At 38.5% G+C, this 21,182-nt stretch overlaps 1 protein-coding gene and 1 pseudogene across 10 annotated transcripts; one reads left to right on the forward strand and one right to left on the reverse strand.

Moving 5' to 3' along the window:
* The first annotated feature begins 3,953 nt into the window (after positions 1–3,953).
* On the forward strand, positions 3,954–6,074 carry LOC147495171 (nuclear intron maturase 2, mitochondrial-like; annotated as a pseudogene).
* A 2,459-nt stretch (positions 6,075–8,533) lies between these two features.
* Positions 8,534–14,303, reverse strand: LOC147495172 (nuclear intron maturase 2, mitochondrial-like). 10 transcript variants are annotated; one of them, XM_086563776.1, is made up of 12 exons: positions 12,783–14,303; positions 12,579–12,664; positions 12,315–12,428; positions 12,009–12,211; positions 11,616–11,681; positions 11,477–11,533; positions 11,171–11,233; positions 10,995–11,099; positions 10,807–10,914; positions 10,153–10,265; positions 9,152–9,206; positions 8,534–8,784 (listed from the first exon to the last, which is right to left on the reverse strand). In XM_086563776.1, exons 6-10 carry the CDS (start codon positions 11,525–11,527, stop codon positions 10,236–10,238), a joined length of 357 nt encoding a protein of 118 aa, XP_086419902.1. In that variant the 5' UTR covers positions 11,528–11,533; positions 11,616–11,681; positions 12,009–12,211; positions 12,315–12,428; positions 12,579–12,664; positions 12,783–14,303; the 3' UTR covers positions 8,534–8,784; positions 9,152–9,206; positions 10,153–10,235. The 10 variants fall into 9 exon arrangements, with proteins under 10 accessions (XP_086419902.1, XP_086419904.1, XP_086419901.1 ...); XM_086563778.1 differs by having other exon boundaries at positions 10,781–10,914; XM_086563775.1 differs by lacking the exon at positions 9,152–9,206.
* Between the last annotated feature and the right edge of the window lie 6,879 nt (positions 14,304–21,182).

Raw genomic sequence — 21,182 nt, forward strand, 5'->3', positions numbered from 1 at the left:
GCCGGCCTGGTGTAGCCACGGTCTGCCTAAAAGGAAATTGTAATTAGCCTTGATATCCATAGCCAAGAATGTGATTTTAAATGTGACTAGACCTATTTGGACGTCAGTTGTGAACTCGCCAAGGACTTCTCTTCTTTGGTTATCAAACCCATGAACTACTCTGGCTGTATCCTTAGTGAAAGTGAAGTTTTCCAGCATGATTCCAATGGCTTTCGCAGAATTGACCTGGCAGATATTTAAACCAGATCCATTGTCAATCAGTACAAATGGCACCTTATGGTTGTTGCAATGCACTGTAATAGTCAGCGCTTTCGTGTGGGTTATTCCATCTGCGGTCAGATCATCATCAGAAAATATTATGGAGTTTGTCTTCCTGAGGGAAGCGACGGTACGTTCCAAATCGTTCGGCTGGATAGAAGCTGGAACATGAGCTTGGTTCAAGACTTGAAGAACTGCTTGCCTATGTTGGGGTGATGCCATGAGTAAACCCCATATGGAAATGTTGGACTTGGTTTTCTGCAATTGTTGGATTACTTCATTACCTTCCTGCTTCTCTGGTTCAGTTGTTGTGGGCGGGTCAGGCTGTTGGGCCAAAACCTGATCCTTCTGTAAGTGTGGTGCCTTGTATATCCTTCCTCCTCTTGTCAAACCGTGAGTCTCAACACATTTCTCTGCCAAACTTGGTTCTAATTGCTTCAACTGATGTAGTGAGATTGCTGAGTCATCTTTACTTTTCTCGGGCTCAATTAACTTCTTCCCTAGAACCTCCTCGGTATCATGACTCTTAGCTGGCACGAACTGGACCTTGGGGATTAGGATAGGAGTTGGGATCACCTGCTGCTGAGTTGGATTGTGGCGAACCACGGGTCCTTGAGGTTCTGACCCAACTTGTGACACCGCGGATTGAGATGTATTCAAAGGATCTACCCATTTTGTAATAGGCCTCTGCATCATAAAGGATTCCAGATGCTCTCTAGTCAACTTGAACGGCTTTTAAATCTGTGGACTATGTAAAAATGGTGCCACCACCTCATTTAATTGGATACCTCTAGGCTTTGTTTGCTCCATGCATCTTCTAACTGCATCTTGAAAATTAACTGGTCTTGTGGTGCTAACATTAGATGTCTGTTTGATCGGAATGATGAATGATGCCGGATCCCTTTTGACAGCTTCCAAAGTATTAACTCTTCCATTATGAATTGGAAATGGATTTGTCAAAATATTGGGAGTGCCGAGACTGGAGGCATCTATCTTATCCTCATCAATTAAGTTTTGGATAAGATGTTTAAGGAGCATGCACCACTCCGTCGTGTGACCTGGAGCCTGATGGAAGTCACAATGTTTTGAAGCGTCGTACCAGAATGGCACTGGATTTGGAGGAGGCCTCGGCTGCATTAACATAATTAAACCCTATTGGACTAAAGCTCTCAATACAACTTGTAATGGGAAGCCCAATTCTGTGAACTGCCTCTGTTGCTTGGGAAAACCCCTGTCTTGCTGTCTTGGAGGGAAAATAACTTGATTGGAAAAAGGATGATTTGTCACTACTGACTGAATTTGCGTATGTGGTTAAGGTTGTACTTGTGTGGCAATGGCATGTGTGTCCTTCGACTTATTGACAGTAACTGAAGGTGGCTTCTTCTTCTGAGCATCGTTTGAACCTGATGATACAATTGAGGTCATAGTTCCACAAGCTAAAGCATCTTCAATTTGAGTCCCTGTTGAAACCAAAGCCTGAAAAGATGGATGATAGCTGAGACTCAATCGATTTGCATATTCGGAGTTCAAACTTTTTACCACCATTCGAATCAGTTCGGTCTCTGACGGCCTGTCTAGAATCTGAGCTGCTTTGGTCCTCCACCTGGTTACATACTCAGTGAATGTCTCAGTCGGACCTTGCTTGAGTGCCTCCAATTGTCTTCGACCCATCTGGATGTCTGTATTGTATGAAAAATGGGTCACAAAAGCTGTTGCAAGTTCAGCCCATGTTCTCATCTTCTGAGCGTCTGTGTTCATCCACCAAGTCAGTGCCGCACCCTTTAAACTCCTCTGGAATAATTGGACCAATAGTTATGGCCCGATCCCCATAGGCTGCAAGTAGTTAGCGTACATTTTTACATGGGCTTTGGGACACCCAGTTCCGTCATATCTCTCCATCTTAGGGAATTTGAAACCATATGGAACCCTAATTTGTGGATATGGACAAAAACTATCCAAATCGAACTCATCTGCTTTGATCTTGGTCAGTGCTTCCTCAAGCTTTTTCAATCTGTCTGCCACTGGACCTTGGTATTGATCTTGGATGATAGGAATTTGATTTTGGGTGTTCATATAAGTGGTAGGTTGTGGTGTCTGTGTGATGTATAGAGGAGGGAACATGAATGGTGTAGAGCTCATGGGTTGGGATAAATTTGGGGTGAACATGGGTGTGGATGTATATTGGTTTGGGTTGTAGTATGAATGATGAATGGTGGGTTATGCCATGTAGGTAGGGTCGATATAAGAGATGGGTTGGCTTGGAGTCTGAGTTGGTATAGGAAGTTGTAGTTGGGTGGATTGATGCATGAAATTCCTAGTAGGCAGTTGAGATTGTGGAGTAGGTAGGTTAAAATCAAACCTTGGTGGTGGTAGCGGAGTGGATTTCCCTTGAGACAATTGTCCTTGCCCCATGTTCATGAATTTTGGTAGCATTTCTTGAAACATTCTCTCCATTGCTTGTCTCATTAGTTCTTTCGATCCAGGAGGGCGTCATGTTGGACTCTGACCACCTCCTTGGGGTGGTTGTCCATTGCTAGACAGTGATTGTTCACCTTGAAAGATAAGCGGGGAACTAACCATTGGCTGAGACGCTAGTGGAATAGACCCTTGAGGAGAATTAGTTGGTAGATTCTCCATTTTCATAAGTGAGTTAACGGTTGCACGAGATAACCTTAACCCCAGCCTTCTATTCCAACTGGCTTCTGGATAAACCTTCTTCTTTCCTATCTTAACTGAAACACCTCAAAAGAAAACGTAAGTCTGACTCTCTAGGGATGTCCCTAGCAGAGTCGCTAAAAACATGTACGCACAAAAATGTGTACCTAGGTCTATGCAATTGATTTTAGAGTCACCACTAACTTTATTAAGGAAAAGTTGAGTAAAACATATGTGAAGGACTAGCCCTCGAAACTAGATGATTATTAGGTTCGGGAGTCAAGGTACGATGTGGGAAGGTGTTAGGCACCCACGCCCGCCTGGTAAAACCAGCCTTACTTCTATTGAGGTGTAATGTATTAAGATAGGTGAATGAAGAAAGCTTGAAAAATTAATCTACCAAGTTGGATGATCTTCACTAAATTATTTAAAAACTAATAACTATATGCTATAATAAAACTAAAAAAAAACAAATAATCCTAATATGCAATACTAATTAAAATAAAAGAGAAAAGAAATATGTCACCTTGTTTGGAATGTTTTTTTTTAAAGATAAACTAGGGTTAGGCTGACCCTCACCTGCATTAATTAACCATATCTTACATAGATAGTACCTCGTGCATCCTCATCTATTAGTTTTTGCAATTCTCTATCTAAAGGAGGAATAAACACTGATAACTCATTACATAGAGATGGGTTTAGCCCAGCAAGTAAGTCTGCCGGCTGGTTAACTTCCCTAAATACATGCGAGAAGGAACAAAAACTAAAATGTTCAGCAATCTTTGATATCTGGGCTTCTATATCCACGCATGTCCATGGTGGTTTTGCTATCTTGTTGATGATGTTCACTGCTGTCAGTGAATCTGATTCCACTTCCACCTTTTGGATTCCTATCTCATAGCATACCTCAAGCCCAATTCCTATCGCTTTCAGCTCCTGAAAAATCACCGCCTGCTTATCTCCACTTCCCGAGTAAGCTGCCAGCACCGCTCCATCACTATCTCTGATGATCCCCCCATGACCAGCTCCAGTCTCCGTCAATGCACCATCAGTATTCAACTTTGCTATACCCTGTTTCGGTGGTGTCCAGCTGCACTCTTGCTTCTTCTGCACTTGAAACTTTATTTGTAAGCCCAGCGACTGGCATAGATTCCTTGCTTCAGTGGATTCTGCGATTTCTTTAACTTGTGTCTGGATGTACGCCTTTGTCTCTCTAAGTAATCTCCTTAGCACCACTGCAGCTTGTTCTTGAATCTGCGCCCATTCCTTTCTTTCCAAATTCCCTCCACAGGCACTTATTTCTTACCACCTTCCTATCTCTTTGTGTTTAGGCCTGGGAGGAATGCGCATACTATGTTGAGGGTTATTAGGAAAAACTTTGCAGGTTATTTGTGGTATGTGAAAGGAGATTTGAGTACTGTGTTGGATGGGATGAATGTGGGGATGGTGATTAATGCGTTAATGAGGGACGTTAGAGATAAGAAAGTTATTGATTTGATAAAATTTGTGCTTGTAACTCCGGTGATTACTAATCATCCTGATGTTGGTGTGAAGAAAAGGACGAAGAGGAAGTATCAGAAGAAGAAGGTGCTAGCAGATGATGAACCCCAAAGCCTGATCCTTATTGGTTGCAAACCTTTTTTGGGTTTGCTCCAGAGGAGGCTGATAAGCTTCCTTCGTGGGGACACTTGGGAGTTCTTAGTCCCCTCCTAGCGAATATCTGTCTTGATGAATTGGATCGGTGGATGGAGGGTAAGATTAAGGAGTTTTATAAACCATCGAAGAGTGATGTTATTTGGAATAGTCCAGAGGGAGGAGAAGAACAAGGCAATACATCGTGGCCAGAATTTGTTCCCACAAGCGGGCCTGACAAGACTCGGAAAATGGATTATATCCGTTATGGAGGTCACATTTTGATTGGGGTTAGGGGGCCTCGGGCAGATGCGGCTACACTGAGAAAGCAACTGATTGAGTTTTGTGATCAAAAGTATCTCCTCAAGCTTGACAATGAGAGCCTCCCAATTGAACATATAACGAAAGGTATAATGTTTCTTGACCATGTGCTATGCCGTCGGGTTGTGTATCCAACTCTCAGATACACTGCCACGGGTGGGAAGATCATAAGTGAAAAAGGTGTGGGTACCTTTTTTATTTTATGCATCGAGGCAAGTTTAGGAAGTTGGAATTGTAGGAAACTTAGCTTATTGTTAAGTAAACAAGAAAATCAAATTGATATGAACAAAAAACAAACAAACAAACCTTTTAATGAACTTAATTTACCAATCAGTAGATACACTATGTCCTTAAGACAGATTTTCCCCTCACGGTGCGTTTGAAGGTTGATGGGAAACTATTTAGGAAGTTGGAACATAGTATTTTTCTCAATCCGGTGGGGATCGTGATCCAGATCCACAGCCCTGTTTTTAGAATGTTCCATAAAAGTCGCGACCTTTTCGGCATGACACAAGCTTTGAACAGTGCACCATTTCAAAAACAACGCATCTTTGTTTCAAGATGCTCAAATGAATAATTCATATTTTTGAGGGAACCATGGTCAAATGAATAAGTTTTTGGGAACCATGGTTATATAGATATGCAGATAATCGGAGGAAGGTTGTGAATTTCTGCTCTTACATTATGAGGGGTTCACTGGCAAAGCTTTATGCTGCAAAATACAAACTCCGTTCACGAGCAAAAATTTACAAGATCGCATCACGAAATCTCAGCCGTCTTTTATTGGGAAAGAAGGGGCAGTCTCCGGAGTACCACAATCTGCTAAGGATGGGTCTCGTGGACTCCATTGATGGGCTACAGTATACTCGAATGTCTCTTGTTCCTGAAACCGACTACACACCTTTCCCAAGTGGTTGGAGGCCTGAGCACGAGAAAGTTTTACTGGAGTATATCCGGCTCAAGGATCCAAAGACTTCAAGAGCAAAGGGGCTGCCTCCAAGAGTTGGGTCTGAATTTGAAATTCTACATGCTGAGCTAGGCACCTTTCCAGCATTTCCTCTCGCAGTATCACAACCTCCCAAAGGGAGGAGGGGGGTCTTTTCCTAGTTGAACCAAGAGTGTCATAGCCTCCCTACTTTTCGTTTCTGCAGTATGAGCATACATACATGTTAAATACAATTAGATATATTTATTTATTTATTTGTTATTACACCCAGGTATTACAGAAGTTCATACCTTCTTCAACACCTTCGAAAGCATCAATCAGCTGAACGTTTATAAATATTAAAATCTTTTGCATCATCAAGGACCAGCTATCCTCATCTCCTCTGGTCTTTGGGAGCATTGCTAAGCTGTAGGCAAATTTCTAAACATTGTGAACAAGTAATATACTTTAACAACAAACAAAATATAAATTATATGAAGTCCTGCTAAGGAAGTCAAGCACAAAGTTTCTGGACGATAACAAATAGAAAAGTCAATCACCTTGGACAAATTTGCATTGCATTTTCCTGACTTGATTTTTGAAACGATAACAGCTTCAGCCTGCCAAAAAAGCATAATATCAACTGGTCATTTATGCCTTGCATACTTATTCTCAATATATGTACAACTACTTAAAATGCTTAATTTATTAATAAGGTAACTTTCTAATATAAATTAATTAACTTAAAGGTGCCTCTGCGGACAGGAGAATCACTTAAAAAACACAAGATTCGTAGTCAAAATCGTCAATATTAGTGGATTTGAAATCACCCTACCCCAAGGGGGGTTTAGTGGGATCTGCCCGACTGGACTGTTGCAACTGAGAATGCTTGTGATTTCTTACTGCTTGCCAAATATTCCAAGAGTTCTTGTACTCAAGGTATCACACCCACAACCCACTTCGGAATCCCGATTCCGCACTCCTGTTAGAGTTCTAAGGGAGACATTAGATAGGTGGATGCTTTATGTTTCTATAATCTGACAATTTTTCGTTATAAAAAGTGTGACAGAAGGCTGAAACCAATTAAGCCGTACTCTTTTTCCTCTCCTTTCTTCTTCATTAGCAAGACTCGACTTACAACTTCTCGGATTCCCAATATCAGGAATGAGATAATGAATGGAATAGTTCCTAATAGTATAAACCTCACTCCTAGCAAAATTGGATCCATTTCCATATGATATAGCTCTTTACGCTATTAATATTAGATTATCAAAAAGTTATCATTTTCATTTACATGATAAAACAACGAATATCAATATGTAGCCCTCCATATTAGTGGTTTTTTTATTCTGACTCTAGAAAATTGTGGAAGTATTTCTAGTTTTAATTTTAGTATTTCGACTAAGATAAGCAATTGGATGATTGACATGAAAAATCAAATGCATCACTTCTCTGTTAACCACATGGATGATAAAATTACAACTATAAATCTTCCTTAAAAGGACAGATTTCATATCCACAGTGAACTCAGTTTCATACTTATCAAGCTTCCAACAATATATTAAATGCAAACAAGTTTTTAGATAGATTTTTTTGTAGTACACATTTTAGATGTTTCTTAGACGAACTGGAGCCTAGGTTGTTTTCAAAGCACCCGCTTCCCTGTTCCCGCTCCGCTTCAGGAAACTAAGGTTCAATTCCTTTCATCATTCATCTAGCATTTGGGAAGTCATCCTCAAATTGCTTCAACAAGCCATGTAGCACTTGGTAATATCTTATCGTCCACCCTCTCTCTTCGATGGCAAAATGGTTCGTGGTGCCCATTCTCTCTATGTCGGTCATGGGAAACCGCCTAGATAGAGTACATATAAGAACAGTTCTTGACTTCTGATTATTAAAAAAAGTTTTGATCTATATATAGGTTTTTGATACAAAGTTTGCTATTGTAAACACGTATCGCAGATATGTAGTAGAGGGCGATGCTGTACTTTTAAATTCCTAAAACTCTCAAAGTTAATAACTAATAACTCTTAATTTTCATGTCAATTTTATCAAACAAAACGCAAATCAACTATGTAAGAGCAAAAAATGTATTGAAGAGGCACTGCTTCGACTAACTACTGTGGTGAAGTCTAAATTTGATAATCTTGCTTTAACTATCACAAAAATTGTAGGAAACAATTGCATGTCAATTGCGATTCACAGAAGTTGAAAAGAAGTTTGAAATGGTAGAGAACAAATCAACTGCTCCTTCTTGCAAAATAGATTAAAGAAGAATTTTAGTGTAAATCTAAGGATGGATATATTAGTCTCTAACTAATCTGTGAAGGAATTGAAGCAATTTTCCGTTATGTCGATATATTACCTTTTACTGATAAAAATAAGTAAAAATCTATGGTGCAACAAATGTAATCTGATAGTTTCCCCAATTTTCACCAACACTTTCCCTTTGAAGTAATATCATTCATTTTTCAAAGGTAACTTCTACTGTTAAATGATCATATAATAACAAAATGTTGAATCATGAATCAAACAAAAAACAGAGTATGTAAAGTGGCCGTAAGGAATAAAGCATACTTCTAACCCCATTGTCGTATAAAAATCTTTCCTTAGGATCACACTCTTCAAGTGCTCTACTTAAAATAGTTATAAGATAAGATGTTCAAGAGCGACAAAAAAATGGCACGCGCCTATGCTACCACACCGTGCTAGGATTCATACAGAAGCTACACAACACCACACTAATTTAAAGCAATTTGTATTAAAGATGTATTTTCAACAAAAAGAAATACCAAGATTATCATGCCAACAACATCAGTTAAGGCATTAAGCAGTCTGGACCGTTAGACAGGACAGCTTCTTGGGGAACTTAACATATACTACTCACCCATACAGACACTGAGCTATCCTCGGTTAGTAGATTTAGAACTGGTTGAACAAGTTTCGCAGCAAGATATGCCCCATCCTTTTTTACACTTAGAGTTCCACTCAACCTGAGGTAAAGTGTGCAGAAAAGTAAGAGATCTTAGAATTTGAATAATTTATGAATTACAAAGACTAAATAATCATCAAGACCACATTTAACCCATTAAGATCATATAGTATATTGGCTTGAATGAGAATCTACAAGTTGAGAATTTGCTCAAATGGCAAGTAGCTAGCTTCACTGATGTTTGATGATTTTACACCTCAGTAACATACAAAGCCTATGTTACACCTCCAAAGGTCTTCATACATACTTCACAAGCAGTGATACATTGACATCAATAAAGACTATAGAACTGGCAGCTATAAATACAAGGATGGTAAATCTGATTTAAAAAAAAAATATATCTATTATATGAGAAATGACTACCAGACCTAGTGAACATATCCGATAAGGAAGCACAAGAAGCGACCTTCACAAATTGAGAATCTGATGGTTGTTGTTCAAAACAGAAAACATAAGAATGAAATATATACATGATTATAGCGGCAACTTTTTCTAATTGTTAAGACATAACAAAATGAACCAACAACTTTGACTGCAAAATACTATTAAACATAATATCTAATTCAAAAGAAGGTAATAGGATGGTATAAGACTTCACAGCTAACATCTTAGTAATTACAAAAAGAAGTTCATGCACATTAAATGTGAGCATGTCGATACATATCACTTAACCTGATCGAATAAGAGACCATGAAAAGCACTAAAAGATAATTAACGCAAAACGATGCAATTTTATGACCATCTATTGTTCATGTAGTTTTGAGATCATGTAATTAAACTCAGTAGGATAGGTATCGATACACATTACTTATAAACTTAAGTGCTACTATTTTAGTGCATACGAGTTGAGAATCCAAAAATTCACCCTCTTGTTTCTACTTGAGAGCGCGCCTGCGCCCTCACCCTCCTGTTCCTAAACAAATGAACTTTTCAAGGATCGTGCACATTGCTACCCCTCAGCTCCAATACATATTAGCTCAAAGACTTTCAAAACTTTGCACACCCAATAAAACTTGGGCACGAATCGATGTCAGAGTTGGAGCATAAGTCGCAACTATTTTAACATTCGCATCTCACAGGAACTGCATAGAATACTTTAAAATATGCCTTGCCAATGCTAGCAATAGTCTTACTTAACAATAACCTTCAATTCCACTCAGTTTTCAATGCCACTTGACCAGGAAAAACCCTCTAGAATATAAACCTCATCACTCCACATTGAGCATGTAATTATGTCAAAAAGAAACAAACCTTAGTAAAACCTATTTAAGCATAGTACAACATTGATTCAAGTTTTACAGTGCATTGAATGTGTTCATATATTAGCTAAAACGAACTTAATTACAAAATGGAGATTTACAAAACAAACCTGAATTAACGGAAGAAGCTTCTGAAACCAAACAAAATACGAATCAAAAAACCGACCCGTACTACATTCTTGACATGTCACACCTAATAAATATATCCCAGCCCAACATTTATCTGATTAAAAATCACAAACAAATACCCAATATTAACTAAACACACTCAGCATCAACACAAACCATTTTACTGGAAATGAGTAAAAGTAATTTTTCAACCCAAGAATCAACAGCAGATTTCCATTTATCAAAAAACTTGTCATCAACTGAATCATTATTATTATTATCACTTCCAATAATTTCAGATAAAAGAGCATGTGTTTTAATTGTTTCCACAATGTTGGAAAGTGTTAAAAGATTAGGAAAGAGTTGCTTTTCATCTGGAAGATTGTCTTTTGTTAGTGAACGAAGTAGTTTTGGTTTTAATCTTATGTCATACATGTTATTGTAGAATTCATATAAACCCATTTCACAATACAATACAATATGACATACAATACAATATGTGTATTGTATTGTAGAATTTTCAAATATTGAGGTATATGACATACAATACAATATGTGTCCAATACGTATCCGACGCGGATTATTTTCAAAATATGGCTTGTCGATGTAACTTAGAAAAATTTCAATCACCTCATTGCAAAAGTTTCAGGCATTACCACATTTTTTCGACCAATCAGTTGGTACAAGAGGAATACCAACAAAACTACCACAATTCGTTCATTACGGGCACCTTTATGTTCAAGTATGTCATTAGTTTGCAGAACCTGATAGATGCATATGCACATTAGCATGAAGTTCAAAGTGCTGTACACTTATCCTACTTACAAACATTATAAGCACTTGCCTTAGGAAAACTTCCCAACATTGTTATAAGCTTTTGGGACAAAATTAAGTTGTGTACTGCATCTGAACAATCGATCAGTAGACCAAAAATTTGGATCTTCACAGCCTGTAACATGAGCCTTTGGTAAACGACATATGATGAGCAAAGGATAATGGACGTTGACATAAACAGTATACCTTACAAAAAGAAGAACAAGGAAGTTCATGGCGGAAGTAATAGTCTATCAAGCACCACATTGCCTTGCCATCCATCAAAGACGCAAAATTAACAATCTTGATACTGTATCTTTGACAAATTGCATGTGCGATCAAAGTAGGAATTCTGTGACGTTCATGTATGCCTCAATGCAGGACAAAAAAGATAGAAATATGCATTATAAATGACATGTTATGAGTCATTGGCATAACTAGTCCATATCTTTCGTTATCTCCATAGAAAAAATTTTAAGAAGCAAACATTTTACAGATTGTACAATAGAATACCTGGATCCACTGTAAAATCATCTCCAAAAGGTTGAGACCATCAATTTTCATATAATCCTATATGTCAAAGAAGATCAATGAGATAATAGAAGAAAGTAGATGGAGTAACTATTGGAGTAGTGCATAGCATAGGAAATACCGTATCGACTCCATTAAGTTTACATATTTCCTCAAACAACAATGTTTTGTCGACTAGAAGAGGACGCTGTAGCACCAGAATATGAGGATAAATTTAAACACATGAAAACACCAATAAAAAAGCAGCAATTATGGCACGAATCTACTTCAATCAAATAAATAAATAACCAACGTGTTATCCGTTTGAGAATTTTTACATTGTTTCTGTTAAAAAAAAACAATTAAGCAAGCACAAGCAAAATAATGTTTTAAAATGTCAACTCATTTAGTGATTCAGTGGCAACCATAATATCAACTCAAGTAAATGCAATGATACATTGGACCACCACAAGATAAAAAGGACTTTGGAATTTTAGAATGTTATAATTGGAAAAATGGCTAAAGAGAAGCAAACCTGTAAGTGAACAAAAATATTCCATAGCAAGGACAGTATAAGTTCTTTCTATCCAGTAGCAACATCTTCTACTACAATTGTTGCACCATCTTCATCAAATAATCTTCATCAAATAATGGCACTCCAGCTTGCTTAAGATACTGTAAGGCAACACCACAATTCACCAAATCATTTTTGTGGGTATCTGAAGGAACCACCATTTTCTGTCCATAGCATACCATAGGATGAAGTTCAAGTCACTAAGTGGTAAATTAATTTGAAAATCTGTAAGAAGAGAAATGAACCCTGAATATAAAATTAACCAACCGTCAACATTGAAGTGTCACATTTCAAGAGTTGAATGGCTCTACAAAGCCTCACTCCATTTTGAAGATCATCAAACAAATCTTTCACTTTATAGTCATAATCAAGGACAGGACACTGCAAAATCGAAGCAATAGTTTCATGAGTGATTATTGAAAAGGAACATTTGCAACATTACAAAGAACGATGGCCCTAAGCTCGAGAACCTACAAAGATATATCAAGACAAAACCCGACATAAAGAATAATAAGAGAAGACATTATGTACCTGCTGATACGACACCTTGTACCCTACAATCACCAGGTGTGCGAGAAGATCACCTTCTCCATGCATTACCTCCAATGATAAGAAGTCTACAATATAGCAATCAAAACCAAAACCAAAACCAAAATTCCAAAACAAAATGTAACCAGACAATCAGTTAACTAACTAGTGAATTAATTAATACACATGTTTAGGTGTAATAATTACCATGGATAACTTGTCTAGTAGATTTGATATTAGACTATCAGCCAAACAATAAACGGGAACTTCCGTCAATTCCATCAATTCCATACTTGATAGGCAAGCTACTTTGAGACTTAGCTCCTTTGCTCTTCAAGAGTCTTTGGATCCTTGAGCCGGATATACTCCATTAAAACTTTCTCGTGCTCAGGCCTCCAACCACTTGGGAAAGGTGTGTAGTCGGTATCAAGAACAAGAGACATTCGAGTATATTGTAGCCCATCAATGGAGTCCACGAGACCCATCCTCAGCAGATTGTGGTACTCCGAAGACTGCCCCTTCTTTCACAATAAAGGACGGCTGAGATTTCGTGATGCGATCTTGTAAACTTTTGCTCGTGAACGGAGTTTGTATTTTGCAGCATAAAGCTTTGCCAGTGAACCCCTCATAATGTAAGAGCAGAAATTCACAACCTTCCTTCGATTATCTGCATATCTATACCACTCAACCATGGTTCCCAAAAACTTATTCATTTGAGCATTTGTGTGTGCTTGTGTGGCATGGAACATTCTAAAACAGGGCTGTGGATCTGGATCACGATCCCCCTTGAGAAATTCCAACTTCAAAAACTGCCTGATGCATTGCTTTAAGCTTGATGTTACTGATGAAAGAGTACCCACACCTTTTTCACTTATGATCTTCCCACCCGTGGCAGTGTATCTGAGAGTTGGATACACAACCCGACGGCATAGCACATGGTCAAGAAACATTATACCTTTCGTTATATGTTCAATTGGGAGGCTCTCATTGTCAAGCTTGAGGAGATACTTTTGATCACAAAACTCAATCAGTTGCTTTCTCAGTGTAGCCACATATGCCCGAGGCCCCCTAACCACAATCAAAATGTGACCCCCATAACAGATATAGTCCATTTTCCGAGTCTTGTCAGGCCCGCTTGTGGGAACAAATTCTGGCCACGATGTATTGCCTTGTCCTTCTCCTCCCTCTGGACTGTTCCAAATAACATCACTCTTTGATGGTTTATAAAACTCCTTAATCTTACCCTCCATCCACCGATCCAATTCATCAAGACAGATATTCGTTAGGAGGGGACTAAGAACCCCTAAGTGTCCCCACGAAGGAAGCTTATCAGCCTCCTTTGGAGCAAACCCAAAAAAGGTTTGCAACCAATAAGGATCGGGCTTTGGTTCATCATCTGCTAGCACCTTCTTCGTCTGATACTTCCTCTTCGTGTTTTTCTTCACACCAACATCAGGACAACTAGTAATCACCGGAGTTACAAGCGCAGATTTTATCAAATCAATAACTTTCTTATCTCTAACGTCCCTCATTAACGCATTAATCACCATCCCCACATTCATCCCATCCAATACAGTACTCAAATCTCCTTTCACATACCCCAAATGATGTTCACCTTTTGCGTAAGTTAAAGATTTGATTCTCTAATTTGAAAAAGTGCGAATACAAAATTTTTCCTTACTCACGATATTCGTGTGTATAGCTTTGAGTAAGGATTTCAAACCATCCTAAGTCTAAGACAAGTTACAACTTGTTTTTGCTCTTTTAGGAAACTAGTAAGTAAGTTTAAGCTATAGTTGAATTGATACTAACTACTTGGTTTCTTTTAATGCAAAAAATAAAAACTTTAAGTTACGTAAGCATGCAACTAAAACAAAGATAAAAATTTACTTCTAGATAGGTGTGGAGAGTTAGTTCTCCTCATGTGAAGCCTCTTTTGTATGATTTTAGGTTCTTGCATCTTAACCTTCCTAGAACTCATAGACAAGTCCTAATAAAGATTAACTTGATCCCTAACACTATAACTCATCTCTAAGATCATATTGCTAGCATGTAGAACCAAAGCAATGACTTATCTCTAAGATCATCACCTTGATTCCTAACTAGACTCTACACCAACTACCATTTTGGAATAGGATGTATGTCTAGTTGTTCTTCCTAAACAACTTACTAAAATCACATCACAAAGGTTATCCCTCACATGAGCATCATTAACCCCCCATAAAGGGAAGGTTTTAGCTCATGATCATAGGGATAAAAATGAAAGATGCAAAATAGAAATGTAAATGAGAAAGAAGAAGAAGAATAATAATAAAAGAACTCATTTGCATTAAGAAGTTTAGATTTTATTTAGAACAAGAACACAAAAGTTTCTACCATTAAAACTATTACAAGCTTTTTCATAAAAACTCCAAACTAAAACTAAAACTAAAACCTACTAACGAACTAAAAAAAATAATGCATGATAAAGGAAAAGAAGTCAAGGGAGTAAATGGAATGCATCCCCCCTTGTTTTGTTTTTTTCTTCCTTTCTAGAATTCTCCCCCTCATCCCACGTGAAAACACACACACACATTTAATTCACTTTATCCACCACATTAAAACAAAGTGACACCTTGCTTTTTTTTCACTATTAACACCTAATCTTATTAATTACATGCAAGGTGTCAATTTTACACTAATAATTTGGCACTTTTATCTTGACATGCTCCATGATTGATGACTCATCTCTTCTTGTGGGTCCATGTGCTATGTCCATTGGTGGGTCCAGACGTCGATTTCTGCAATTTCTGGCCTAAGGTAGAGCTAGTCGTGTTGATCATTTGGGCAGCTTACTTGCCGAAATTGGAGTCCAGGTTAACGAGGTATGAGCTCTGAAAGTTTACGCTTTCCTTTACATAGCCCCATTCAGACTTGATTCTATCATGTTTGAGTCCCCGGCTTTGATCCGTCTTTGTTTAGCTTCACTTGGCTGATTTGGAAGAATTCATATATACATCATTCCCCGTGCTTTAACGCAGGTTTAACCAATATTTTCATGTTTACTGCAAAGACCTGCAAAAGTACGAAAATATACTTATTTCATGATTATTAAACACATAATTAGCCAAATTTATATGTCTCAATGGGGTTTAATATTACAGTTTTGGGTGCTTATCAACAAATAACCTGCAAAGTTTCTCCTAATAACCCTCAACACAGTATGCACATTCCTCCCAGGCCTAAACGTATAAGACTTATGCGAAAACTGTGCCTCATAAATCGGCTCCAACATCATCAACAAAACTTCCTGAACAACCCTATCTTGAAATGCCACAGGCTGAGTAGTCATCAAAATAGCTCCAATTTTCCTTTTTGACAACCATTGAAGATCCATTTTATCCTTGGGCGACCTAACAAAAAAATCCAACCTAGAACCCCACTTAAACCTATTATCCAAAACCGCATTCCTAAGCGCCAACAAATCTTCCAACGCAGACTTCTGTATCGCACTTTTTGGCATAAATGTAACAATCTCATCAGCACTAACTTTCTGATAAGCTAATACCCACAATTCAAAATGACGTAAATAGTCAATTAAATTACTTACAGTCTTATCATGTTCACAAAAATTGTCAATCCACATTGTTGAACATATCGCTACACCGTCTTCTCTTATTAAGGTGGATACATCATCTGGGTCAGTAACAACATTAACTCTCCTTTGCAGTGCTATATTCGACATACATCGAAATAAAGACACCCCATTTTTGTTAAAAACTGGTTTAGTGAAATGGGTATTTGTAAAATTAATCAAAAGTTTAGTATAACTAAAGATTGTGAGGCGTCGATGCATTGAGTTATTGATTTTTTTAAATCATGTTAAGATATATGATTCAAAGAGCCTCCAGGTGTACTCAAGTGTTAGGTATTATGTTACTCAATTACTGAGAGAGAGAGAGAGAGAGAGAGAGAGAGAGAGAGAGAGAGAGAGAGAGAGACTGGACTTCTTCCTCCTCCAGTTCAGGATGAATCCTCTTTGAACATTAGAAGTAGAGGAAACTACAAGGAGAAGAGTTCTGTGGCAACCTCCGGTGATGTTGCGACGTCGGGCTCGATTCGAGAGCACGTGGTCGATGATGATTGTGTGATCAGCGGGTGGGAGAATACTAAAGCGCCTCGTATGAGCTGGCGGCTAGTAATTTTAAAAGGGAAGTACATGCGTCCAACCGTTCAAGACTGAAGAGAGTTGATCCTACTTCTGATGTTGCCCCATCTGGTAAGAAAATGAAATTTCGCCCTCTGACTGTGAATGAAGAAACATTTTTCAAGGTTTCTGTGAGTATGCCCTCCTCTGGTAAGTCTTTTGAGAAAGTAGTTGTACCCCCACCAGTTCAAGATCCTCCTATAGGTTCTAAATAGGTGGTGACTATGTACCTTTGACTATTGACCCTTCTCTCCCTGATAACCGAAAGGGGAAGGGCATTGCCAAGACAACTGTTGTAATTGTTGCTCTCCCTCCTCCTTAATTTGGCGATAGGAGGAAGGTGAGTGATACCATCCCCTTCTCACCACAATCTCCATATTCTCTTGAAAAGGAGATGATCGTGGAGATGAGGCGTTAGGGCCGAACTGATGAACTTCCTGTTACCAACAAACACTATGTTAATGATGTTGACATCGCGCTTGGAGTTCTAGAAGTTGCGCAACTTCCTGTTGACAAAGCTGAAGCCAATATGGTGGGAGCCTGGATATGTCCTTTCACCGATCTACTGTTCATCTTGCCAAGGTAAGACTTTCTTCTCTGTTCAATGTTCTGTTTCTCTCATTATATTACTTACACATTCTATATTCTTTTCCAGTTAGTGAATAACTTTTTGGCCATGAAAGAACCCATCTTTGCGGCTTCTACCGATACATCCACTAATGTCATGGCTACCAGTGAGCTGATCTGGGCGAAAGAGGTTGTTGAGAAAAGAGCTGAGGAGCTGCAGATCCAGGTGGACCAGCTTTTGGCAAAAGAGAAGAAATCTGATACTGGCTTCAAGAACATGAGAGATACTATCTCCAACCTCCGCAACTCTCTAGACAAAGCCCAAAAAGGAGATGTTGATGCTGCCTCCTGGAAAGTGATGTTCTTGGAACTGCACTCCCACTTCACCTCCATGCAAGCCAAGCATGACCAATTTCAAGGAGAACTTCACTGTAGGAATGCCAAGATGAGGACCCTTGGCCAAGCCATTACCCATGCAAATGAAGTCATGTCAGGTTATGAGAGGGCTCTCTAAGAGAAACGTCTACGCACTGAGAAGAAGGCTGGTGATCTCTTGGCAGAGACCTCTGAGTTCTACTCCAAAGTGGTAGAGGAGGTGAAAAAAAGGTTAGTTGAAAATGCCATTCGTTTTGCTTTGAGAGTACTTAATGTTTCTGAAGAGTCCTTCAATGCAACCAAACAAGTTAAGTTTGAGGAGGCTATTGAGGCTACTGGGTATGTTTCTCAGTTGGATGATCAGGGGTGGGTGACCAACCCTTTCATCTTATTTCCTGATATGAACACCAGTATCTCGCAATTCAGAATGAACTTATGCCTGATGCCTCCTCTTCTTCTGAAGAAAACACCGATGATGACATGCCTCCCGTTCAACTTCCTTTTTTGCCAGTGCCAGTTTTAGGTGAGTATTCTATTCAACCTTCAACCGTTATAGCCAGTCCTACCACACAATTAGTTCTTGATAGTGGTCCCAGAGTTCTTGATGATGGTGTAACAGCAAGTACTGATGCTGAACCGAAGTTTGATTCTACCCCTTCTCATCAGGCTAAGTAAAGACTTAGCTATTCAGTTCGTGATAAAACAATTATTTCGAAACAATTATTATATGGATCCATAAAATATTGAGCTTTGTAGCTTACATACTATTTACTTTAGACTCAGACCTCGGAATTGGGCTTACCTTACGTCAAAACGACCGGCTCGGAAAAAGCTTTCTAATGGTCCAAGAATTGACCCAATAAGAGGAGAAAAAGTGGATGAAAAGGTTATGGAAGTCATTTCCAGTTGAAAACTCCTTCGTGGACTGAAGTAGTGAGGTTTTGGGCTCGATTTTCTGGCCCAAAGACTTAGCTCTTAAGCTACTTGGTTTTTACTTAGTCAAGAATCCAATAGTTAGTTTTTTTATCTAGTTGTTTTTCATAGATTTAGTTTTTAGAACAAGAAATTAGTTTGTAGAACCAATAACTTATTGTTTATCTAGTGAATTATCAATAAATTAGTTAGAACAGTAATTTTAGTTTTTGGAATCCATTACTTAGTTCATTTCACTTAGTTTGTCTTAAATTGATAATTAGTTATTCATAATCTTAGTTTTAAATTCATTCTGAATCTTAGACTATTGTTTAATTAGATTTATAAGTTTAATCATTTATTCAATAATGAGTTGTTCTATTTGTTCTTGTTTTAGAAATGATAGTATAATGATTCAAGGCTAAAACCTCCATTTGAGGAGTTTGAAGAAGCCTTGATGAAACTTGATTGTTGTTAGTGTAGAATAGTTCGTAATATTCTATTCCATTCTAGAAAGTAATTACTTCACCATGAGAATGGGTTTGATTGCTTCACATGCTAGTTGTTAGTTGGTAGAGATTACCATGAACAATTAGGGATTAGAAACACCCAATTGTTATGTGAAAGCATTGCAATTCGGATTACGACATTTCTTCGTTAGTTAATTGAGTTGAATCAAGGTGGAATCAAGGTGGAATCAAATTCCCCTAATTCCTCCACATATTGTCAATTTAGTATTGAATTGCTGTATTTCATTTATCGCATCTTGATTATTTGAATTACCATCGTAGTTAAGTTCAATTCCATTACTCTAACGACTTTGTTAGCTTACACGAACTAGAAAACATTACACTTAAACAAACTAAGAGTGGAACAAATTCTCTACTCCAACTATATATAACGAGAGTAGAAAACTTTGATACTTTAGAACAGAAAAATAGTTCTAGTTTTACTTACGTTTGAGTTTCATCGCTTGTTCGTAGGTAAAACTATCATTTTTAATTTTATCATCTTCCTCAGCGCTATCATGCTGATATAGTTCCAGGCCAATGATTGCATGCTAGGATCTGGATCCAACCCAGATCTTCCCAGCAACCTCCATTTTTTATGTTATGAGAGCTCCAGGAACTGGCATACAATTCAGGCTCTCAAGAACACTATCTCTTGTTCCAAGTCAAACTGGCATATAGTTTACTAAACAATTAGTGTGGTTAGATTCCCTAAAGGCTTAACCCATTGAGGATAATCCGCGATCAAAGAAAGAAGCGCGTCTGATTCAAATTTGCATGGGGATGAGAAAGGAACTGGCATACAGTTTAACTTCCCCAAACTCAGTATCACTGGTTCTAAAGCAAATTGGCATACAATATTCTTGAATAGATAGTGAGAAGCTAATTCCCTAAAGGCTTAGTCCACTATGGATAATAAATAAAGAACTGACGCAAGGAATAAATTCGATTGCAAGGTGAGGAACTTTATTGATGACTGGAGAGAGTAAACAATGCATAAAGAGGCATGGAATAACAATTTACTGATAGTACTTGCGAAGGTGCTGTGCGTTCCATAGTTTGACAAGAACGTCCCCTTCAACAGTACGTAGGTAGTAAAAACCAGTTCGGCCAACCTTGTCGATGATGTATGGTCCTTCCCAGTTGGGTCCAAGCTTGCCATTGGGCTCTGGGATCTCGCGCAAAACCAGATTGCTAGATTTGAAAGATCAAATTCGGACTCTCTTGTCGTATGATCTTTTCAGAATCTACTAGTTGGCAGCCAAGCGCAGTGCGACACCTTCTCGCTTTTCATCTAAGAGATTCATTTCTCTACATAATAACTCCTCATTGTCTAAGGTGTGCACAACGTCGGACTTCTGAGTGGGAGCTACCAGTTTGGGAGGTATGATGGCTTCAGTTCCGTATGTCAGTGAAAATGGGGACTCACCAGTTGATCGTCTGGGTGTAGTTTGGTATGCCCATAGGACCTTAGGTAGTTCCTCAACCCATAAACCTTTTATGTCATCTAATTTATGCTTCATGTTATCCAAAATAACCCTATTAGAGGCTTCAGCCTGACCATTGCCTTGTGGATACCTTGGAGTTGAGAATAGATGGGTAATATGAAACTCCTCATAGAGTTCAGCGACCAATCCTCCAACGAATAGTTGCCCATTATCTGAGATGATAACTTTGGGTATGTTAAACCTGCAGACAATGTTATTCCAAATGAACTTTCTAACGTTCTGTTCCCAAATGAAGACAAGGGGAATTGCTTCTATCCACTTGGTGAAGTAATCCGTCGCGACCAGTAAGAATCTGGCATTACCAGGAGCGGGTGGCAAGGGTCCCACAATATTAGTTTCCCACTGTGCAAATGGCCATGGGCTGGCCAATGGGTGCAGCTCTATTGCTGGAGCATGGATAAGTGGAGCATATCATTGATACTTTTCACATTTGCGGGTAAAAACTTGTGCATTTTTTTGCATATAAGGCCAAAAGTATCCTTGCCTTAGGATCTTGAGAGCTAATGTTCTGCCCCCAACGTGGTTGCCACAAATTCCTTCATGAGCCTCT

The sequence above is a fragment of the Coptis chinensis genome, chromosome 6, assembly GCF_015680905.1.
Source record: "Coptis chinensis isolate HL-2020 chromosome 6, ASM1568090v1, whole genome shotgun sequence".
Classification (NCBI taxonomy): domain Eukaryota; kingdom Viridiplantae; phylum Streptophyta; class Magnoliopsida; order Ranunculales; family Ranunculaceae; genus Coptis; species Coptis chinensis.

Coding starts and splice junctions, on each gene's coding strand:
- LOC147495172 (XM_086563774.1), bottom strand. CDS start 14,137: ATGAATGTGGGGATGGTGATTAATGCGTTAATGAGGGACGTTAGAGAT.